Source organism: Meles meles, chromosome 13 (genome assembly GCF_922984935.1).
Source record: "Meles meles chromosome 13, mMelMel3.1 paternal haplotype, whole genome shotgun sequence".
In the NCBI taxonomy this organism is placed as follows: domain Eukaryota; kingdom Metazoa; phylum Chordata; class Mammalia; order Carnivora; family Mustelidae; genus Meles; species Meles meles.
The window spans coordinates 16,524,547-16,544,253 of NC_060078.1; the positions used below are offsets into that span (position 1 = coordinate 16,524,547).

At 38.4% G+C, this 19,707-nt stretch overlaps 1 protein-coding gene across 1 annotated transcript in view; it reads right to left on the reverse strand.

The window, feature by feature from the left end:
* Window positions 1-19,707, reverse strand: part of PCDH15 (protocadherin related 15) — a 567,896-nt gene that overhangs the window by 231,561 nt on the left and 316,628 nt on the right. The window contains exon 16 of the mRNA XM_046026577.1: window positions 2,687-2,992. Coding sequence (XP_045882533.1) covers window positions 2,687-2,992 — 306 coding nt within the window. The remainder of the gene's footprint in view (window positions 1-2,686; window positions 2,993-19,707) is intronic.

Below are 19,707 nucleotides of genomic sequence, written 5' to 3' on the forward strand. Positions count from 1 at the left end.
GGGATCCAAAGGGAGAAGGAGGGAGAAACAGAGGGAGAGAGACAGACATTCATGACATTCTGTCTTTTTAAAAATTTTTTTATTACTATATTTATTTTCCCTGAGAAATCACTAACTAAAAGAATCATATCACTGTAAAGAAATGACTACTGTTGTAAATTATTGTATTATTTCCTACTAATTGAATAACCTTGAAAAATAATCTTTTAAATAAAAATAAAGTTTTATTGGGTGTTTTTTCATAAACATGACAGATGGAGTATAATGGAGTATAAGGAAATGGAGGAAATTTAAGTAATAATTTCTCCTTACAAGGATTCTATAATATTTCTAGAGCTCAGTCTACTATACTTCCTTCACTTGATTAATCTTTATGGAGTAGTTATTATGCAGGAGAAGCACAAGATGAACCAAGACACAAATCCTGCTCGCCAGGTTAATATCTCAAAAAAAAGGACACAAATACCACAATAGAAAGAAAACAGGGACATGGCGATTGAGGGGTGTTCAGAATTGGGGATGATGTGTTCTAGCTGCAGGTCTCCCAGGATAATGAGAACAGACTGGCCAAGGCAGCTCTGGTGGAGGAACTGGAACAGGATCGGGGGGGATGGGGATATGAGCTGTGTTAGGACACGCACACAGGAACCCATGCACCTGCTATGTGAACTTCTGTCTTGGCTCCCTGCAGTCAGTTACCAACATCATGACCAGAAGACATGGGGAAAACACTGATTTGATGACGTCATTTTCCTATCTAAAATCCTTCTTGTTTTCCATTTCATTTTGGGTTAACTTCACTCTCCTGAACATAGAGAGGAGGATCCATACAATTTCCAGCCTGTAGCTCTTCCCTGTCTCTTATCTAGGATCTCAAGCAGATTCATTCCAATGCCTTGAATAATATTTCTTCTTCTTTGCTAGAATAACTCTTAATTGCTCCTCAGTTCACACTGTAGAATGCAACTGTCTAAATCTCAAGACCAGATTTCTAAACTCCCAAGATTAGGTTGAGAGTTCCACCTGTCATCTCTGAGGCCCCTTGCTCTAAGAACCTCTATCGCAATTAAGGATTTACTTGTCTGTTAGCCACGCCAGACTGAGAACCCAATGAAGGCAGGAAATGTGTCTTTCCATGTTAGAATCCCCAAAGTCTAGCAGAGCAGTTGGCATACAATAAACACTGGAAATACCCGTGTTGAATAAATGGATGAATAAATGAATAGACGAACAGAAGAATAAATGGAGAAATATGGACCTTTCCCGGCTGGCACCTGCCTTTTTAAGATTAATGTTTTTGCCTAAATATTTATTGAGTTAAATTATGAAAAAAATGAAAGTTCTTGAAACCCATGCTAACAGAGTTCAAGTTGTGGATGGCAGGACAAGGAAGGACTGGAATCTTTTTTTTTTCCTTTTATATAATTTTTTTGTTAGAATCATCCTCCCCAAAATTATACTTTATAGACCATCTATGTCAAAATTAAAAGGGGTGGTTGCTTAAAATGCAGATTTATAGCCAACCTAAGCTACCTAACTTACTGAATCAGAATGTCCAGAGTTTCTGGTGGTACTGTAGCCAAGGACTGAAAAAAGTCTTGGATATTGGGGCACTGTTCAAAAGGAGAATAAGTCCTCTGGAAGGATGCCAGTTGTTTACCAAAAGTGAAAAATAATGGGTTTAGCAATATCCTCTTTCTGTAAAATATGGGAAAATCTCTACCTGGGTGTCTGTGTGTGTGTGTGTGTGTGTGTGTGTGTGTGTGTATGTGTGTGTGTGTATGTATAAATATGTGTCCATATGTATCTATACATATACACACAAACATAGGTGTATGCACATACCTGGATAATGTGCATTTACATATATGTGAATATAGAACTATTTATTTGAATATGTACACATGTAGTTATGCATGTATATACTGGCATAATGCATATTTACATATACATAAATATGGAAATATTTATTTGAATATATGCATACATATATATATATATGCACACACCTGCTTACATGCATACTTACTTGTATGTAAATATGAAAATATTTTATTTCATATTGTGTGAGCATAACACAGAATACACTTAAAAACTTAACACTGGGGGCACTGGGTGACTCAGTGGGTTAAGCCGCTGCCTTCGGCTCAGGTCATGATCTCAGGGTCCTGGGATTGAGTCCCGCATCGGGCTCTCTGCTCAGCAGGGGGCCTACTTCCCTCTCTCTCTCTGCCTGCCTCTCTGCCTATTTGTGATCTCTTTCTGTCAAGTAAATAAAAAAAATCTTTAAAAAAACAAAAAACAAAAAACAAAAACTTAACACTGAGTACTCTGGAGGTACAAAGTGGGAGATTATTAAATTTTTCTTTATAGAGTATTATATTGTCATTTTTTATGGTAAATATATAGCACTGATCTTCTAAATAAAAAAATTAAGACATCTTATTTGATTTCTTAGAAGTGCACCTTTTCTCCTCTTAATTGTTGGTATATCCCCGAAGTAAGGTTGTTACATAAAACCAGTATGCAATATGGGGAAGATACTTCTATTAAAACTTTACTCATTGTTTATCTGAAATTAGAATTTAACTGGGCATGTTGTCTTTTTATTTGCTAAATCTGCAAACTTCCGCAGACAGCAGAGCTTCTAATGTGGGATCCAGGACTTGTCTGCTTTCCCACATACCTCTATCTGGAGGAAGGTGGTCCCAGCTGGCAGATTCTCCTCTACGACGACAGTGTATGTTGAATTGGTGAACACGGGGCTGTTATCATCAATATCCAAAACTTTGATGGCTAGTGTGAGCGTCGAGTGGCGGGGATGCACGGCTCCATCTGTGGCCACGACAACAAGCTCGTAGTAGTCCCTGACCTCTCTGTTAAGCTTCACTGCTGTGTAAATGCTCCCATTGGATGTGATGCGAAAGAGGTTATTGAAGTTGCCCAAACTGTAGTGCACTTGGCCGTTTATCCCAGCATCAGGGTCTGTTGCCTGAAGAGAGATGAAAAACAGAGGCATTCACCTAGTATGTTTTGTCATGCTTTTTGCACATTACATTTTGCTATGGTGCTCTGCTAGAAGGGGACAGTTGAAAAATCATGGCATATTTTCAACTGAAAATTCTTTTTTCTCTAGGGGGAAAACTGAAAAAGATAATGATGATGTAATGCAAAAGTCTAGAACTTGAAAAGAAATACACTGTAGTTGAATTATTCTTCATTCAGAATGACCATGATATACATTGCTAATATCATTAACAACAACAATATTGTAAAAGAAAACTCATATTATAAAAAACTGGATTTTTCCTGTACTATCATTTCTTTAACAATTTTGAATTCTAAATCAGGAAAACACAGGTAGTTTTTAATTAATGTAACATAATGTACTAGATGACAACTTAAGATGCTGTAGTACTTTTTGTTCAAACACTTTGTTTATTCATTTTCCTACATAATTTTTCTCAAGCACTAAATATCTCATTTAATCCTCACAATGTTACTTTTTTTAAGATTTTATTTGTATTTATTTGAGAGAAAGTGAAAGAGAGAGAGAGCATACAAGCAAGGGAGGGGCAGAAAGAGAGGGAGATGCAGGCTCCCCACTAAGCAGAGAGCCCAATGTGGGACTTGATCCCAGGACCTTGAGATTATGACCTGAGCTGAAAGCAGACACTTAATTGACTGAGCCACCCAGATGCCCAATCCTCACCATGGTCTTATGAATAAACACAGTTGTTCCCATTTTGTAAATAAGTGAATGGTGTCTTATGGAATTTAAAGCCCCTGCTTAGAGCTACATAAGAAATAAATATACAGTGCCCCAGTTCTGGTACATATAAAACTACTTGATAAATATTTCTGGAATTAATGAATGTTGAAATAAATAAATACATGAAACTGAGATTTAAAACGAAATCTGCTCCCAAACTCTCCCAAAGAGAGTCAAGATATCATAACTGGGAAGTACTAGTAAAGGGCTCTTCTTCAATATTGGAATACAATCTCCAAATGATAATTGAGAATTATTGTTATTATAATAACATATTAAATAAAATTTTTAAGTTGCATCACAATCACTTTGCATCAAATAAAATGTGTAAATTTCAAGTGAATATTCTTCCAATGGAGTGTTATGAGAGTTAATCTTATCCAAACTCAAGTGTGATATAAATGATGACTCTTACTATTAACTATTTCGCATTTTGTGTTCAGTAATGCTACTGGTTTTCAAAGAAACTGGAGTAAGTATTAGAAGCCATGAACTGTAGTATAATCCTGTCCTAAAACTGTTGTTAAGGAAAGGAAGGAAGACACATGACTGCATTATGAGCTGTGGATACAATAAAATCACTTAACATCCACAAAGCCTGGAATGCAATAGGATGGATTTTAGTAGCATAAATGCAGATGTATATTCAAGTTTACAAATTCTGGCAAAACGTGTTGGGGACATGGCTGAATGCTTATGCCTTATTTGAGGTAAAGTGGTAAAGTCCAAGACATGAGTCATGTTGGCAACTCTGCTCCTTCTCTATGTCTTAACGCCAGACATGCCAGTGGGATTTGCCCCTTTGACTCATCCAAACACAAATGCTTGAGGTTTAAAGCCTGAGAACAGATGGAGAAGGCACTGTAGGAATGCCCAAAGAGGAAGAAACACCGCAAACGAGTTGAAGAGTTTCCATTGACATAGATTCTTTACCTTGCGCCTAAAATTTGCCATACAGATTACTGACAAATTCGTCAAGCTTGTCACTCAGAGGAAAAACCAAATGACAACAATAGCCCCCTCAGGGGAAAAAAACAGAAAAGCCCCCCACCCTTTTGGTCTGAAATCATTGCATAAGTAAATGGAAAAATGTACTCCAGTAATATAATATAAATAGCTCTTATTTCTTAATGGCAACATTCGTGGAAATTTCAGTGACTTTTTCTGTCTGTGGGAATTCTTACAATCACAAAATCAATCATTTATATAACCGGTAATTTAAATGATTCTTGTTCAAATTATGTTTTCATTCATCCATATAATGGAAGGTGTATTATATAATGATTCCGTTTGACTAATGTGTGTGTGTGTGTGTGTGCATACGTGTGTGGGAGGGTGCTGTGTAGTACTGTTTTATACACCTCTAGCTGCTTAGCCATCTCCACAAGAATGCCTTGTACATATCTCTGTTAGATTTCTATACCTGCCATACGAATGACCACAAATTTAACAGTTTACAAAAGACAAGTTTATTATTTTATGGCTCCATAGGTCAGAAGTTCAACACGCGTCTCACCAGGTTGCAATCAAAGTACAGACAGGGCTGTGTTTCTTTCCCGAGGCTGTAGGGGAAGTTCACTTACTGGAGTTCCTTGCTTATTGGAGTTGTTGACAGAATTCAGTTGCTTGAGTTGTAGGATTGAGATCCCAACCTCCTTTCTGGTTGTCATATGAGGACCATTCTCACCTTCTAGAGGCCACTCATAGTCCACGGCCATCTCCTCCATCTTTAAAGTCAGCAATAATGGGTCAAGGTACTCTCACACTTTTGACGCTCTCCTCTTTCTTCTTCCATATCATCCCTCTGATCCGTTCTGTTCCCAACCTTTTCTAGTTCTAAGGGCTTGCATGATTACATTGTGCCCCACGTGGACAATCCAGAACAGTTTCCCCTGTTGTGAGCTCCTTAACCTTAATCACATCTATAGAGCTCCTTTTGCCATGTGAGGTAAAATATTTGTAGGTAGGGCATATCTGGGGGCCAATATTCTGTCTCATAGAATCAGAAGCTTAATGTGTCTGTGACTGAACTCTTCATTACTCCTGCATCCAAATCTTGTTTACTTCCACCCTTCCCCTTTCAGTGAATGGTCTTCTACTACCATATGAGGTTATGTAAGATGTAAAGTAGATATTTCTGAGCTTTCCATCTTTTATCTGCTCAATTACTCACTCATCCAATAATTTGAGAAAAGCTTATGTAATACCATGCATGAGGCTCAGCTCCAAGGCTGTGAGATACACAGTATATTAAGTACCAAGGTCCAAGACCTAAAGTCATTTACAAAATAATCCCTATCTATCTATCATATGTTCCTTCCCCCCAACCCTGGGGAAATAATATCTTACTCCTAATCATCTTGGTCCGAGCCACCACCAACTACAGCTTAGATCACTAAATTACTTGCTAATTCTTTTCTTTCAGTTATATCCCTTCAGAAAGACCTTTTATAAAAGCAAAAAAAAAAAAAAAATGACATCAGTCCTCTGTGTAAACTCCTTCAGTCATTTCCATTGCTTTGGGCAATAGTAAAACCTTTAATACAACCAAGAGGTTCCACAGAAGATGCAGCTTTCACTCCGTTTTCTCTAACCTCCAAACTTCTCCCAGGCCCTCCTCCCATAGGGTTCCTGCTGTCACTCACCAGCCCCCTTACTCATGCATCTTCCAAGCATCAAGTCAAACATTACTTCCTTAAAGCAGCCTCTTCTGATTCCTGAAATGGAGATTAGATTTTCCTGTTGTCCGTAGGCCGAAAGTGCCACGTACCTGCCACTTCTGCCACTTTTGATAATTTCTAATTATATATTTACCAATGAGCTTATTTGTTTAAGAGTTGGTCTCCTTCCAATATCACTGATGAATATGGATGCTAAGATTCTCAACAAGATCCTAGCAAACAGGATCCAGCTGCACATTAAAAAGATTATCCACCATGACCAGGTGGGATTCATCCCTGGGTTACAAGGTTGGTTCAACATTCGCAAATCAATCAATGTGATAGAACAAATCAATAAGAGAAGAGAGAAGAACCACATGGTCCTCTAAATTGATGCAGAAAAAGCATTTGACAAAATCCAGCATCCGTTCCTGATTAAAATGCTTCAAAGTATAGGGATAGAGGGAACATTCCTGAACTTCATAAAGTCTATCTATGAAAGACCCACAGCAAATATCATCCTCAATGGGAAAAAGCCTGCAGCCTTCCCATTGAGATCAGGAACATGACAAGTATGCCCACTCTCACCACTCTTGTTCAACATAGTATTAGAAGTCCTAGCAACGGCGATCAGACAACAAAGAGAAATAAAAGGTATCCAAATTGGCAAGGAAGAAGTCAAACTCTCTCTCTTCGCAGAGACACGATTCTTTATATAGAAAACCCCAAAGACTCCACCCCCAAACTACTAGAACTCATACAGCAATTCAGTAACGTGGCAGGATACAAAGTCAATGTACAGAAATCAGTGGCTTTCTTATACACTAACAATGAAAATACAGAAAGGGAAATTAGAGAATCGATTCCATTTACTATAGCACCAAGAACCATAAGATACCTGGGAATAAACCTAACCAAAGAGGTAAAGGGCCTGTACTCGAGGAACTACAGAACACTCATGAAAGAAATTGAAGAAGACACAAAAAGATGGAAGACCGTTCCATGCTCTTGGATTGGAAGAATAAACATTGTTAAAATGTCTATACTACCTAGAGCAATCTATACTTTTAATGCCATTCTGATCAAAATTCCACCGGTATTTTTCAAAGAGCTGGAGCAAATAATCCTAAAATTTGTATGGAATCAGAAGAGACCCTGAATTTCTAAGGAAATGTTGAAAAACAAAAACAAAACTGGCGGCATCACGTTACCCAATTTCAAGCTTTACTACAAAGCTGTGATCACCAAGACAGCATGGTACTGGCATAAAAACAGACACATTGACCAGTGAAACAGAGTGGAGAGCCCAGATATGGACCCTCAGCTCTATGGTCAAATAATCTTCGACAAAACAGGAAAAAATATACAATGGAAAAAAGACAGACTCTTCAATAAATGGTGCTGGGAAAACTGGACAGCGATATGCAGAAGAATGAAACTCGAACATTCTCTTACACCGTACACAAAGATAAACTCGAAATGGATAAAAGACCTCAACGTGAGACAGGAATCCATCAGAATACTAGAGGAGAACATAGGCAGTAACCTCTTAGATATCAGCCACAGCAACTTCTTTCAAGATATGTCTCCAAAGGCCAAGGAAACAAAAGCGAAAATGAACTTTTGGGACTTCATCAAGATCAAAAGCTTCTGCATAGCAAAGGAAACAGTCAATAAAACAAAAAGGCAGCCCACAGAATGGGAGAAGATATTTGTAAATGACAGTACAAACAAAAGGTTGATATCCAGGATCTATAAAGAACTCCTCAAACTCAACACACACAAAACAGATAATCATATCAAAAAATGGGCAGAAGATATGAACAGACACTTCTCCAACAAAGACATAAAATGGCTATCAGACACATGAAAAAATGTTCATCATCACTAGCCATCAGGGAGATTCAAATTAAAGCAACATTGAGATACCACCTAACACCAGTTAGAATGGCCAAAATTAGCAAGACAGGAAACAACGTGTGTTGGAGAGGATGCGGAGAAATGGGAACCCTCTTACGCTGTTGGTGGAATGCAAGTTGGTGCAGCCACTTTGGAGAACAATGTGGAGATTCCTGAAGAAATTAAGAATAGAGCTTCCCTATGACCCTGCAATTGCACTGCTGAGTATTTACCCCAAAGATACCGATGTAGTGAAAAGAAGAGCCATCTGTACCCCAATGTTTATTGCAGCAATGGCTATGGTCGCCAAACTGTGGAAAGAACCAAGATGCCCTTCAACGGATGAATTGATAAGGAAGATGTGGTACCTATACACAATGGAGTATTATGTCTCCATCAGAAAGGATGAATACCCAACTTTTGTAGCAACATGGACGGGACTGGAAGAGATTATGCTGAGCAAAATAAGTCAAGCACAGAGAGTCAAGTATCATATGGTTTCACTTATTTGTGGAGCATAACAAAGAACACGGAGGACATGGGGATATGGAGAGGAGAGGGAGTTGAGGGAAACTGGAAGGGGAGATGAAACATGAGAGACTATGGACTCTGAAAAACAACCAGAGGGTTTTGAAGGGGCGGGGGGGGTGGGAGGTTGAGGAACCAGGTGGTGGGTAATAGGGAGGGCACGTACTGCATGGAGCACTGGGTGTGGTACAAAAACAATTAACACTGGTACACTGAAAATAAACAAACAAAAGAGTTGGTCTCCTTTTGTAAAATAAGGTATGCCATCAGAATATGTTCTGGGCTTTTCTGTTTTAACATGCCTCACATAGTGTCTGGCACATAGTAGGCATGCAATAAATACTTAAATTCATAAATGAATTATATATATTAAGATATATACATGAATATATTAGTACTTCTATGTAGTAGCTGTTATAATTCTTAATTCATTATTTTATTTCATTTTATTTACTTTTGTCATTGTGCATCTATTGTTTGGCTTTACTTTGGCTCTTGTTTTATTATCCTCTGTGAATCTGGTTAGGAATCTGAAAATTAAAACTGGAATTATTGGAATTGCATCTAGTACTTTGATCACCTTGGTGAAACTATTGATTCTATGCTGAAAAAATATCATTTTTTAGAAGAACAGAGTGATATTTTATCACAACCCAAACAAACATATGACAAGTAAATATCTTTGTATTTTTAGCATTTTGTAGAATGACAAGGAGAGATTATGTACGTTAAGGCAGCAAATGACTGTTCTCTAAGAAGAGATTGCTATATTGTACAAGTGCTGATTGGTCTCAGTGTTCCCAGCATACAAGTTTTTGATGTCATTAACTTTTATATGTCACTTTTTCTCTCTATGTCTCAGATATCTCAACTATAAAATAAAATATGTGGAGTAGAGAGCAGTTTTCAATCTCTTTTCTTACCATTATGCATGCCAGAGATTAAATTCACAAACATGGCCCAGATCATCAATTGTAACATGAATAAGATACACTATAGCTACAGAAGGATTTCCCATAATTGTAATGCCATTTTTTTCCTGTTCCACTGAATAAAATATATGTAAACTTAAGTAAACAGACACTACTATAGATTTAACCTAATCATTAATATCAGAACAATGCAAATGTAGTAACTACATTGGTAACCAGTGACCTGCATGAGACTTTTCACATTTGATTTTAACAACCCATGCCTGCCAAGAGCTTATCTAGAGGATTGTGAGGACACGTGCTCTGACAAGAGACAGAGATAAGAACAAACTTCCATTTCAGAATGAACCACCTGCATTCCCCAAACTGCTGTATCAATCACATTTTCCCTTGGGAACTTCCCAATGTATATTAGCTCAGAGAAGTGTTTTATTAAGTTCTTTATTTAGGATTGTTGAATAGGAACTTCCTCCCCCATGTTTCATCTTGCTAAGAGGAACGGCATTTTAGTAAGACAAATGCCCTCTGTTGTTCCCTCTCCCACTTGGGAGTGGTGAATTTGGTAGGAACAATTGGGTTAATGCCTCTCTAAGATCTGCTTGTAAAGACAGCGGTTTTGCTGTTGAGTTGTATAAGCTCTTCCCTTAAGGACACCTACAATTCCAGCCTTGCCCGTAAAAGAAGATCTGTGTGAGTGAGTTTAGCTGTAGGCTGTGGTATTATCAACACCCCCTGGCCCTCCCACTAAACTTCTTTCCCTCCAAAATCAGTGTCACGCATCTACCCAAGGAGAGGAACCTGGGCAACCTAGAGGATCTTCCTTATTATCTTCAACGCCACCTCCCCCAGGGGTTTATAGCACAGCTTCCAAAGGGATTTTATCATAGTTTCCACTGCTGCTTGTTTAGCAGAATAGGTACTAGTATCTTGAGGGACATACAGCTTGTTAAATACTGCGATAGTTCACTGAGCAATGCCAAGAATAAGGCCTTCTTTTAATAATCTGTCTGTGATACCTTTCACACGATATTTCCACTTAGTACTCTTTGTTCTCCAGGACATGTTGAAAATGACTATTGTAATGGTGTACACTCTCAGCCATGTTTGGATTCTTAAAATGGTCTACAGAGAAATAATAAACAGAAGAGAAAACGTAATCAAAAAAATATGCTTTCAGCAGGACAGGGAGAGGATTTTTTCAAATGGCTGAAATTGATAGAAAAGGCCATGGGGAGAGGAAGAGATATTGGGTTTTAGCCATGGCCTTGATAAAGCAACTCTGGGTGTGAATTTCCCCTGTGCTGCATTTCATGGAATGTTAGTTAATGTCCCTCAGGATGCCAGTACGTTCTTTCAGGGACAAGAGTGAGAGGAGGTAAAGAGAGATGGGAAAGTCTGGGTTCAAATAAACAAATTTGGGAAACTGAGATTAAATAAAATTTAAAATGTTTTATTACATCATAATTCCTGAGGTAACATTACTATTTTAGTGAATGAGGTGAAGTTCTCAAGGGGGATACGTTATGCACCAGATTTAGAAATCCCAAGCAAAGGCCACCTCCTTTCAACATGTTGCACAAACTATAGAAAGAAGCCAAGACTCCTATGCCCGATCTCTTCCCACCCCCATTGTCGGCACTCCCTCACTATCTTCTCTCTTCTACAAGCTCTCCACCCAAATCAAATCAATTCTCGACATTTCCCTAGGACTCAGCATATACTTCATGGCATTTTCTTCAAGGCCTGCCACAACGATTCCTTTTTTACCTCTGAAATTCCAATCACCCATCCATTCCTCCAATCCTGGTGCCGTTCTGCCCCTTGTAGGGAAAGTTCCAGCATTTGGAGAATACATGAATACATATCCAAATACATATTCCACAGGTAGACTGTAGAAAATAAATGTTAGAGGGTTCCTCTGCATAATGGGGCCACATAGCTTAATGTCAGCTAGGGCATAGAATGTGTATAATATGTTCAATAATAATAGTAAGTGTGCCCCTTGTCGCTACCCCACCACATGTTTTTATCCAATTCACTACAACTTAATTCACTGAATGCCTCGCTTCCAAGAAAGGCTGTGCATCTGATACTCATGAAACAAAAGACTGTAATATTCTGTAAGAAAGTACTCTAAAAATTTTAAGGTAACTGAGACTACCATCTAATAGAGAGAGAGGAACTAGAATGTTTGCAAAATGCTATTTCCTTCCTTTTCCATCTCTTAATTAATGGAGGAGCACGAATAAGGTCATGTACGTTAAGTGACATGGGTTGGCTAAGCAAGGTAGTTCTATTTCTTGACTATTACAGATGACTCTGTAGATGTTGGACAAGATAACAAAACACAAAACCCCTTATTATCAGCAATACTCTCAGGAAGTTCTCACTGATGTTTACTATCTAGCCAAGGAGCTCTGTGTGTGATGCTATAATGAAACCATTTATCTTCCCAGAAATCAATTAAAAGTTAATTAAAATTGTTAATAAGAAAAATCACACATCTCTTCTTCTCTTGTACTACATCAAAGCGATAAACAGGAATAGCTGCAACTTTATAATCATCTGTCCATGGTTAACATGTTTTGTAACATACACCTTACCATGGGGCCTGATTTGCGGTTACTTTGTGAATGCCTCTTGTTTGTGAAACTGGCTGATAGTCTGAGGTCAAATAAAGACCTCACTGGACAAAACTTCAAATATCTGCTAGAAAAACTTGTGGGAAATCTTTAATCATTAAAATCAAAGTTAGGGTATAGTAACTAAAAACTTCCTGAAGAAAGAAATCAGATGATATATAAAGGCATTTATTGTAATAAAATCTGTTGAATATTTGTTAAGCACCATTTTATAGAAAGAAATCAGATGATATATACGGACATTTACTGAAATAAAATTTACTGAATATTTGTTAAGCACCATTTTATTGCATACCACTTGAAATGGGGGCCAAGAAATATGTATTTCTTATGCATTTACTCATTCTTTCTTTTCCTCATGATCCCTTTAGAGTGCCTTACTACCCATTCTGTCACATCAATAGAAATAGAAGCCCACTGCTGGGGTACTCACCCAGGGGTTACTGACTCTATGGAGACCTAAAAGCATGCCTCTTAACATGGTCAGGAAACACTGGGACAAAAACTCAAAGGACAGTCTGGGATCTGTAACCTCTTCTACCAAGAAGTCTCTGAGGAGACTACTTGTTCATATCTTCAGTGATGAATTTTGACTTGAAGTATGTCTCATAATCATGCTCATTTGGATGAATGCTTATATATGAAATTATTTCTGTTTATTCTCACAAAAAATCAAGTGCCTATGAAGAACTTTAAGGCAGAAAGAAAACACCGCTACTAGAAAGGTGTGAACTCCCAGGCAACACCTAATTAGCCAAGTGTGAAGTCGGGAGGGAGCTTAGTTCTCCTTTCTGCTTGTCCTTTCCAGCAGTGTGAGAGGCTGTGCTCCTTCTGACCTACAGATGGGAAACACAGAAACTGCTGAGCAGGAGGGCCAGAAGGAATAGTGGGCCAGGTCACCCTGAATGACATTCCTAAGGGAAATACATTTTTTAAAACTGTCTAACAACTTCTGAAATATATAAAATAGTTGTCTTTGTTTCTTTCAAGAAGCGGAGTCATATCAACGGCTGTGATTTTCAGTGAAAGAAGAGAGAAAAGGGACTGAGTCAGATGGTGGCTGTCTTCTCCCTACACAGATTTTTCTTCTCTCTACACAGCCTTTTATTCATTACTGAGCCATGGCAAAGAGACCAACTGCTAGCAGGTAGCAAGTGTACATGGCTCAAATGACCAAAAACATAACCAGAGTGAATTTTTTTTTTTTTTAAATCAAATATTGGAACTCTCGAATACTTAATTCCTAAGAATCTAGAAAACCCATGTGTAAACTTGCAATTTCCCAAAGGCTTCAGCTCTAGGGTAGAAGCCATACCTTTCCCAAACCCACTCTGTAGCCTTAGGTGAGTCAGTCACTCTCAGCTTCAATCCTTCATCTATGAAATGATGATGATGACGACGACCATTTATCTCACTGCTTCTCATGAGAATGGAACATACAGCATGCTTGGGACATACTAAGTAATTAATTAGAAATAATATGCTCATTGTTCCATGTTTTTCAATGTCTACTTAGAAAACCATATTTTTTATTTTTATTTTTTTTCCCATTTTATTTATTTTTTCAGCGTAAGAAAACCATATTTTTTAAAAAAAGCTCCATTCTGTCCTAAATTTTTTTTAAGACTTGTTTATTTGAGAGAGAGAGAGCATGAGTGGGAGGAGGAGAGATAGAAGGAGAGAGAATCTCAAGCAGACTCTGCACAGTATGGAGCCACATGGTGGGGAGGGCTCTATTTCATGACCCTGAGAACATACCTGAGCTGAAATCGAGCGGGATGCTTAACTCACTGTACCACCCTGGTACCCCTGTCCTAAGGGTCTTAAAGAATATTTTTGGGGAAGACAAATCAGCCTATTTTTATTTGGCTTCTTTATGCATTTCATTTTCCTTGGGATCACATTCATTTTGTTATAGTGAGTCTATTAGGTTCTATTAACACTGCTGTTCTCAACATTTTTTTCTGTGAATGTGTTTGTAGTAATTAATCCATATGTGACATACCAAGCCTGTCCACACATTATTTTTTAGAGCAATAAATACAAATATAGGAAAACCTTACATGACCAGATGATAAATAGCAGAAAGGAGAGAGCACTTTAGTTATGACAAATAGCAACGGTGAACATACAGGCTTTCATGCATTAATTAAGGTAGTATTGTCACATGATAGAGACATTTCTATGAAAAAGTATATGTGATGATTTTATGGACACAGCCACGTTGAGAAATGTCTACTAGGTTTGGCCTGAGAAAGATCAGTTGCATTTCTGAAAAATCAAAGATACATTCCATGGGAAAATAGAAGAGAAAAGATGATAACTTTCAGTTGCATTTTAAAGTAATTTCACCATGGACTGGGAAACAAATGCCTATGTCAATGGGTGAGTGATCATAGCCTGATTGTAAGTTGTGAGGCTTTAAAATCGTTGTAGTGAGAGTTGAAAGGGGTATGAGAGTTATTTCACACTAAACATTTTCTTACTTGTCATTACTGCAGGCCATCCTTCCAAATCTGAAAAGATAAATTCTACCCGGAGAAATCAGTAAATACTATTTCCCCCACATAAAAGATTTGACAGCTGCCCATATTTTCTTCCAAACCCATGTCTTTTTTAGTATTTTTAAATTCCTCCCACTCTACCACGTTGGAAACCTCAATTAAACTGTCTTGAAGGACTCTGGGATATCTTCCCTGCCCCCCACGTCAGATCAGATGCCCTTTCACTGAGACTCCCAGCCCTTCTGTTCTTTCTTAGCTCTAACAACATGACGTAGATACCCGTTTCTCTCCTACACTACACTTGACCCAGGTCACAAGAGATGATTGCTTGTAGCTGACTTTCGAATGCTTATTCTTCCTAAGATGTCAGTGAATATTTGCTGAATAAATGTTGAATGGAGGACCTTCTTTTCTAAGGCAATATGTGCCTTCCTTAAAGTTTTGTTGAATCTACCAAGAGCCAAAGCAATTTATACCAGTTACAGGATAAGTCATATTTCCTGGGAACACTCAAGGGGCCTCGTTCTAACCTTTCTGGACTTACCTCCGGCAACTCATCCTTTGATACCAACTCCATGTTTTAGTCAAGATAGTTTATTTATTGTATTAGTCAGCTCTCATGCAATTCTGACACTCAGTGGCCTGCCACAGTGGATGCTTATTTCTTAAGCCATCAGTTCTCCTCTCATTGTCTCCACTCTGGGAATGGGGTGGAAGGAGCAGCCTTTATAGGAACATGCCACTCCCGTGACCAAGGGAAAAAAATTAAAAAGAAAGGAGATATACCAACTACACTCTCTCTTAATTGGTCAAGACAAGCCTTGTATGACCAAGGCTGAGGCCATGCTGGGGACACACATGCTCTCATCGTGTGGGACAGCACAAACTGGGAAACAACAAAATGCTTGCTTCACCACCCTCATTGCTCTTGAAACACACCAGGCTTTCCCACCTTCCCTGAGAGTTTGCTGTTTCTAAATCCTATCCAATTCTTCAAAACCAGCCTCCAGAGTTACTCATCCTCTTTTTGGAAAGACTTGTCATCCAGCCTTCTGACTCTTCTTGCACTAAGCACAAACCAACTTTCTTTCTTTCATCCTTTTTTTTCTTTCTTTCCTCCTTCCTCCCTTCCTCCTTCCCTCCTTCTTTCTTTCTCTTTCTTTCTTTCTTTCTTTCTTTCTTTCTTTCTTTCTTTCCTCCCTCCCTCCCTCCCTTCCTTTCTTTCTTAAAGATTTATTTATCTGTGAGAGAGAGAGCATGTGCACATGGTGTATGGGAGGGCAGTGCAGAGGGAGGGGGAAAGAGGGATTCTTAAGCAGACTCTGTGCTAATTGTGGAGCCAGACTGGGGTCCCAACCATGACACCACAAAGACCATGACCTGAGCCAAAACCAAGAGTTGGCTGCTTAATCAACTGGGCCACCCAGGTGGCCCTAAAACAAAACACTTTCTGCTGTTATTGATGTCTGTTGTGAGGTAGAATATCAAGCATCCCAAGTCATTGCTCACCCACACATTCCATAATGGGAGGAACCATTAGGGAAAAATTCTGGGAAGGGAAGGTGTGACCAGTGGGAACGTGGGGCATGGACAGAAATGAGGAAGAGAAGCAAAAAACAAAAGACAGACATGAAGCAAATGGAAATAAATGATTTTTCTAGAGTTGGGTGGTATTTAATGCAAATGAGCTGAGTGTCAAATTAAGCCAGCCAGTTTAAGTAGTTACAACCTAGCCTACAGCTCTCTTAATAACAGAATGTAAATTAACTCCAGGTGATTAAAAAGTATGCATTAGGGAAAAAGATGTAACCCTGTACTAAAAATTTTAAATATTCATTTGTCACAAAATGGTAAACACTCAAAGATTAGGGCTTGGATGCTTCAGGAAAAGAGTTTTCATCAGGTTCATTTTCATACAACAAATACACACAATAATGTTTCATGTTCATTAACGTCTTTATATGGTTCCACAGCAAGGTGCAGGGGCCAAGGCAGGTTGCCCCAAGATGGGCCACTTGGGTATATTGATTATTTTAAAGAGCAGCTACTTAAACAACAGCTGGCCAGGACACTCAGACCCTCCCCTGTCCCCATGACAGCAGGGGAAAAATCTCCCATATGAAAAATACTCATTGTGCTGAGAAAAAGAGACATCCTTATCACCAGCAAGAGGGACTTCAGAGCCAAAAAGCTGTAAAAACAAACCTTGCTAGAGTTTTCACGACTCTACCCCCTCAGCCTACATTCTGCTTGGGATTCCCTACTAATTAAAGCTCCCAAATCCCCATTTTATTTATCCTACCCACGCTTCACCAATGTAGTCCCTTTGTCTGAAAAGCATAAAAACTACGCACCTTGCTCATTTCTTTAGGTCTCAGTTTCATCATTGGGTCTCACGTGTAATAAACCTTTGCTTTTTTTCTCCTGTTAATATGTCTCCTATAAATTTAATTCTTAGTCCACCTGGAAGAGCTTGAAGGATAGAGGAAGAATTTTCCCTTCTCTATAGGCTGTCTTTCACATGTCTCAGACATTCCCTATAGTCCTGAAAGGGGTCAGGAAAACCTGGGGATTTTCATATTTTTCCCTCCCTCTGCATTGGGTCATTCTTCACCTGGGGTCTGCTGTGTATTACACCATGTTGTGTGATAGTGGAATGCTACATATGGGATCTCCCTTTTATTCATCCAACAACTCAGTCTCATCTTTTCTCTGCGGACAAACATATTCCACACCCTACACCGAGGCTCACTTTGTCAAACTAACTATGTTGTCTCACACCTGATTTATTCCGGCACCAAATCCTCCCTCTACTTCTCCACCTGGCTGCCCTCAGTCCTCATTCCACCTCCCTCACAATGACCTACACGTGGACAGCCTCATCCCACAGTCCTGAAGCTCCCTGTGCACCCGTTCACCATGGGTCTAAATGCTCCTTCTCCAAATTGTATATCCAGAGACGCACTGTATATCTATTTATGTAGATAGGTTTATGATACATAAGAGAATATTGGTTTTGTTTTTGTTTTATTATTATTTTTTGCCTCGCAAGAACTGATTTTTTCCATTTTGGGGGTGATGTTGAGAATGCATGTGCCAGTCAACACAAAATCCCCTGTAAATTCCTAAAATAGCATAAATACACATTTTAATATAAGTATTGTTTCTCAAGCACTCATTACAATGGCATCCCTTTCTAAAACATTTTCCTAAACTGTTAGGTAGAGTAAATCTTTTAGGGCATCTCTGGTCAATAGTTACTACTTCTGAAAGTAAGGAAGGAAGACAAAAATACCACCAAGGTGGCTTGCATTTTATGTGATAATCTGCTTGGCTTGGGCATTTCTGTTTTCGTTTTTCTTGTTTCTTGTTTCGTTTGCCTTGTTGGTCAAATTCTGACCCAAAGTGCTGTTTTCCTTTCTTTTTTGAAAAGTATTTCAAATTGTTTTCTCTATGCTTATTGAGGATATAATATTTTCTTCCAGATGTCTTTATGATCCTCTCCATGAATCCCAAGTTTTAATTTTGTTTTGATCCAGCATTCTTTTGTATTAAATGTAAAGGTGCCCTAGGATTTCCCCCGAGAACCAGGAATAATCCATCCCCTAAATACTGCCCTTCAGTCTGTCACAGAAGTGTTTGTTGTTATAGTATGTTCTCTCACAAATGATTTGCTTCTATCAATGCTGGAAGGAAATCATAACTGGGATCCGGAAAAAAAAAAAAAGTGACAATGAGTTTGGATTCCCTGTGAAATCCTCCATAATTACATTTTCCAGAGAACATTCAAGTATTAAATGATCAGATATAGATCTAAGGCAAAAGAAATAAAAATGTCTTTGGCCAATATAATATACAGCTAATGAGAGAAAATATCTCCTAATTCCCAAACCCTCTGAATAATGCCTTTTACTAAATAAAAGCTCACATTATTTCCCAAATAGCAACTGTAAAATGAAAAGGCCTTTTTCCATTTTATACACATTGTCACAATCTTATCCTATTCACCTAGCTTGAGAATGTCACTGGGGGCTAGCCCAATATAGATTCTGGTCCCATGTTTTTATGTTATCATTCATCATTCTTTGGACTAGGCTCCAAATTTAGCAATTTTAGTTATGCTCCATTCCCCAAATCTGGGATGTCACCAAATTGGTAGGTTTAGAAATACACATTTTCTATTCATTCCTTTGCCAACATTCCTCTGCTCATGCTTTCTTTCTCTCTCTCTCTCTCAAATAAATAAATAAAATCTTAAAAAAAAAAAAAAAGAGGGCACCTGGGTAGCTCAGTTGGTTAAGCAACTACCTTCGGCTCAGGTCATGATCCTAGAGTCCCAAGATCGAGTCCCACATCGGGGGCTCCTGGCTCCACAGAGCATCTGCTTCTCCCTCTGACCTTCTCCTCTCTCATGCTCCCTCTCACTGTCTCTCTCTCTCTCAAATAAATAAAGTCTTTTTTTAAAAAAATCTTTTAAAAAAGAACAGTTTAGTGGCAATTGGTTCAGCAGAAGGTTTTCCCGAGAATAATGGGATTTATTCTATGAAATTATGGTGACAGCTAACAATGGTCTAGTCACTATCATTAAGTGATATAAAGGAATTGGAGTCTGGCATAAAAAATAGATAAAAATTGGAAGTTAAAGTATATTACTCTGAGAAGCTGAAACTCTATAATCTGTCTGCCAAGAATCTTTGTGGATAATAAAGAAGAAAGTTATTGACTCATTTCAAACTTAAAGTCTGAAGAATCTAAATGGAGATGGAAGGC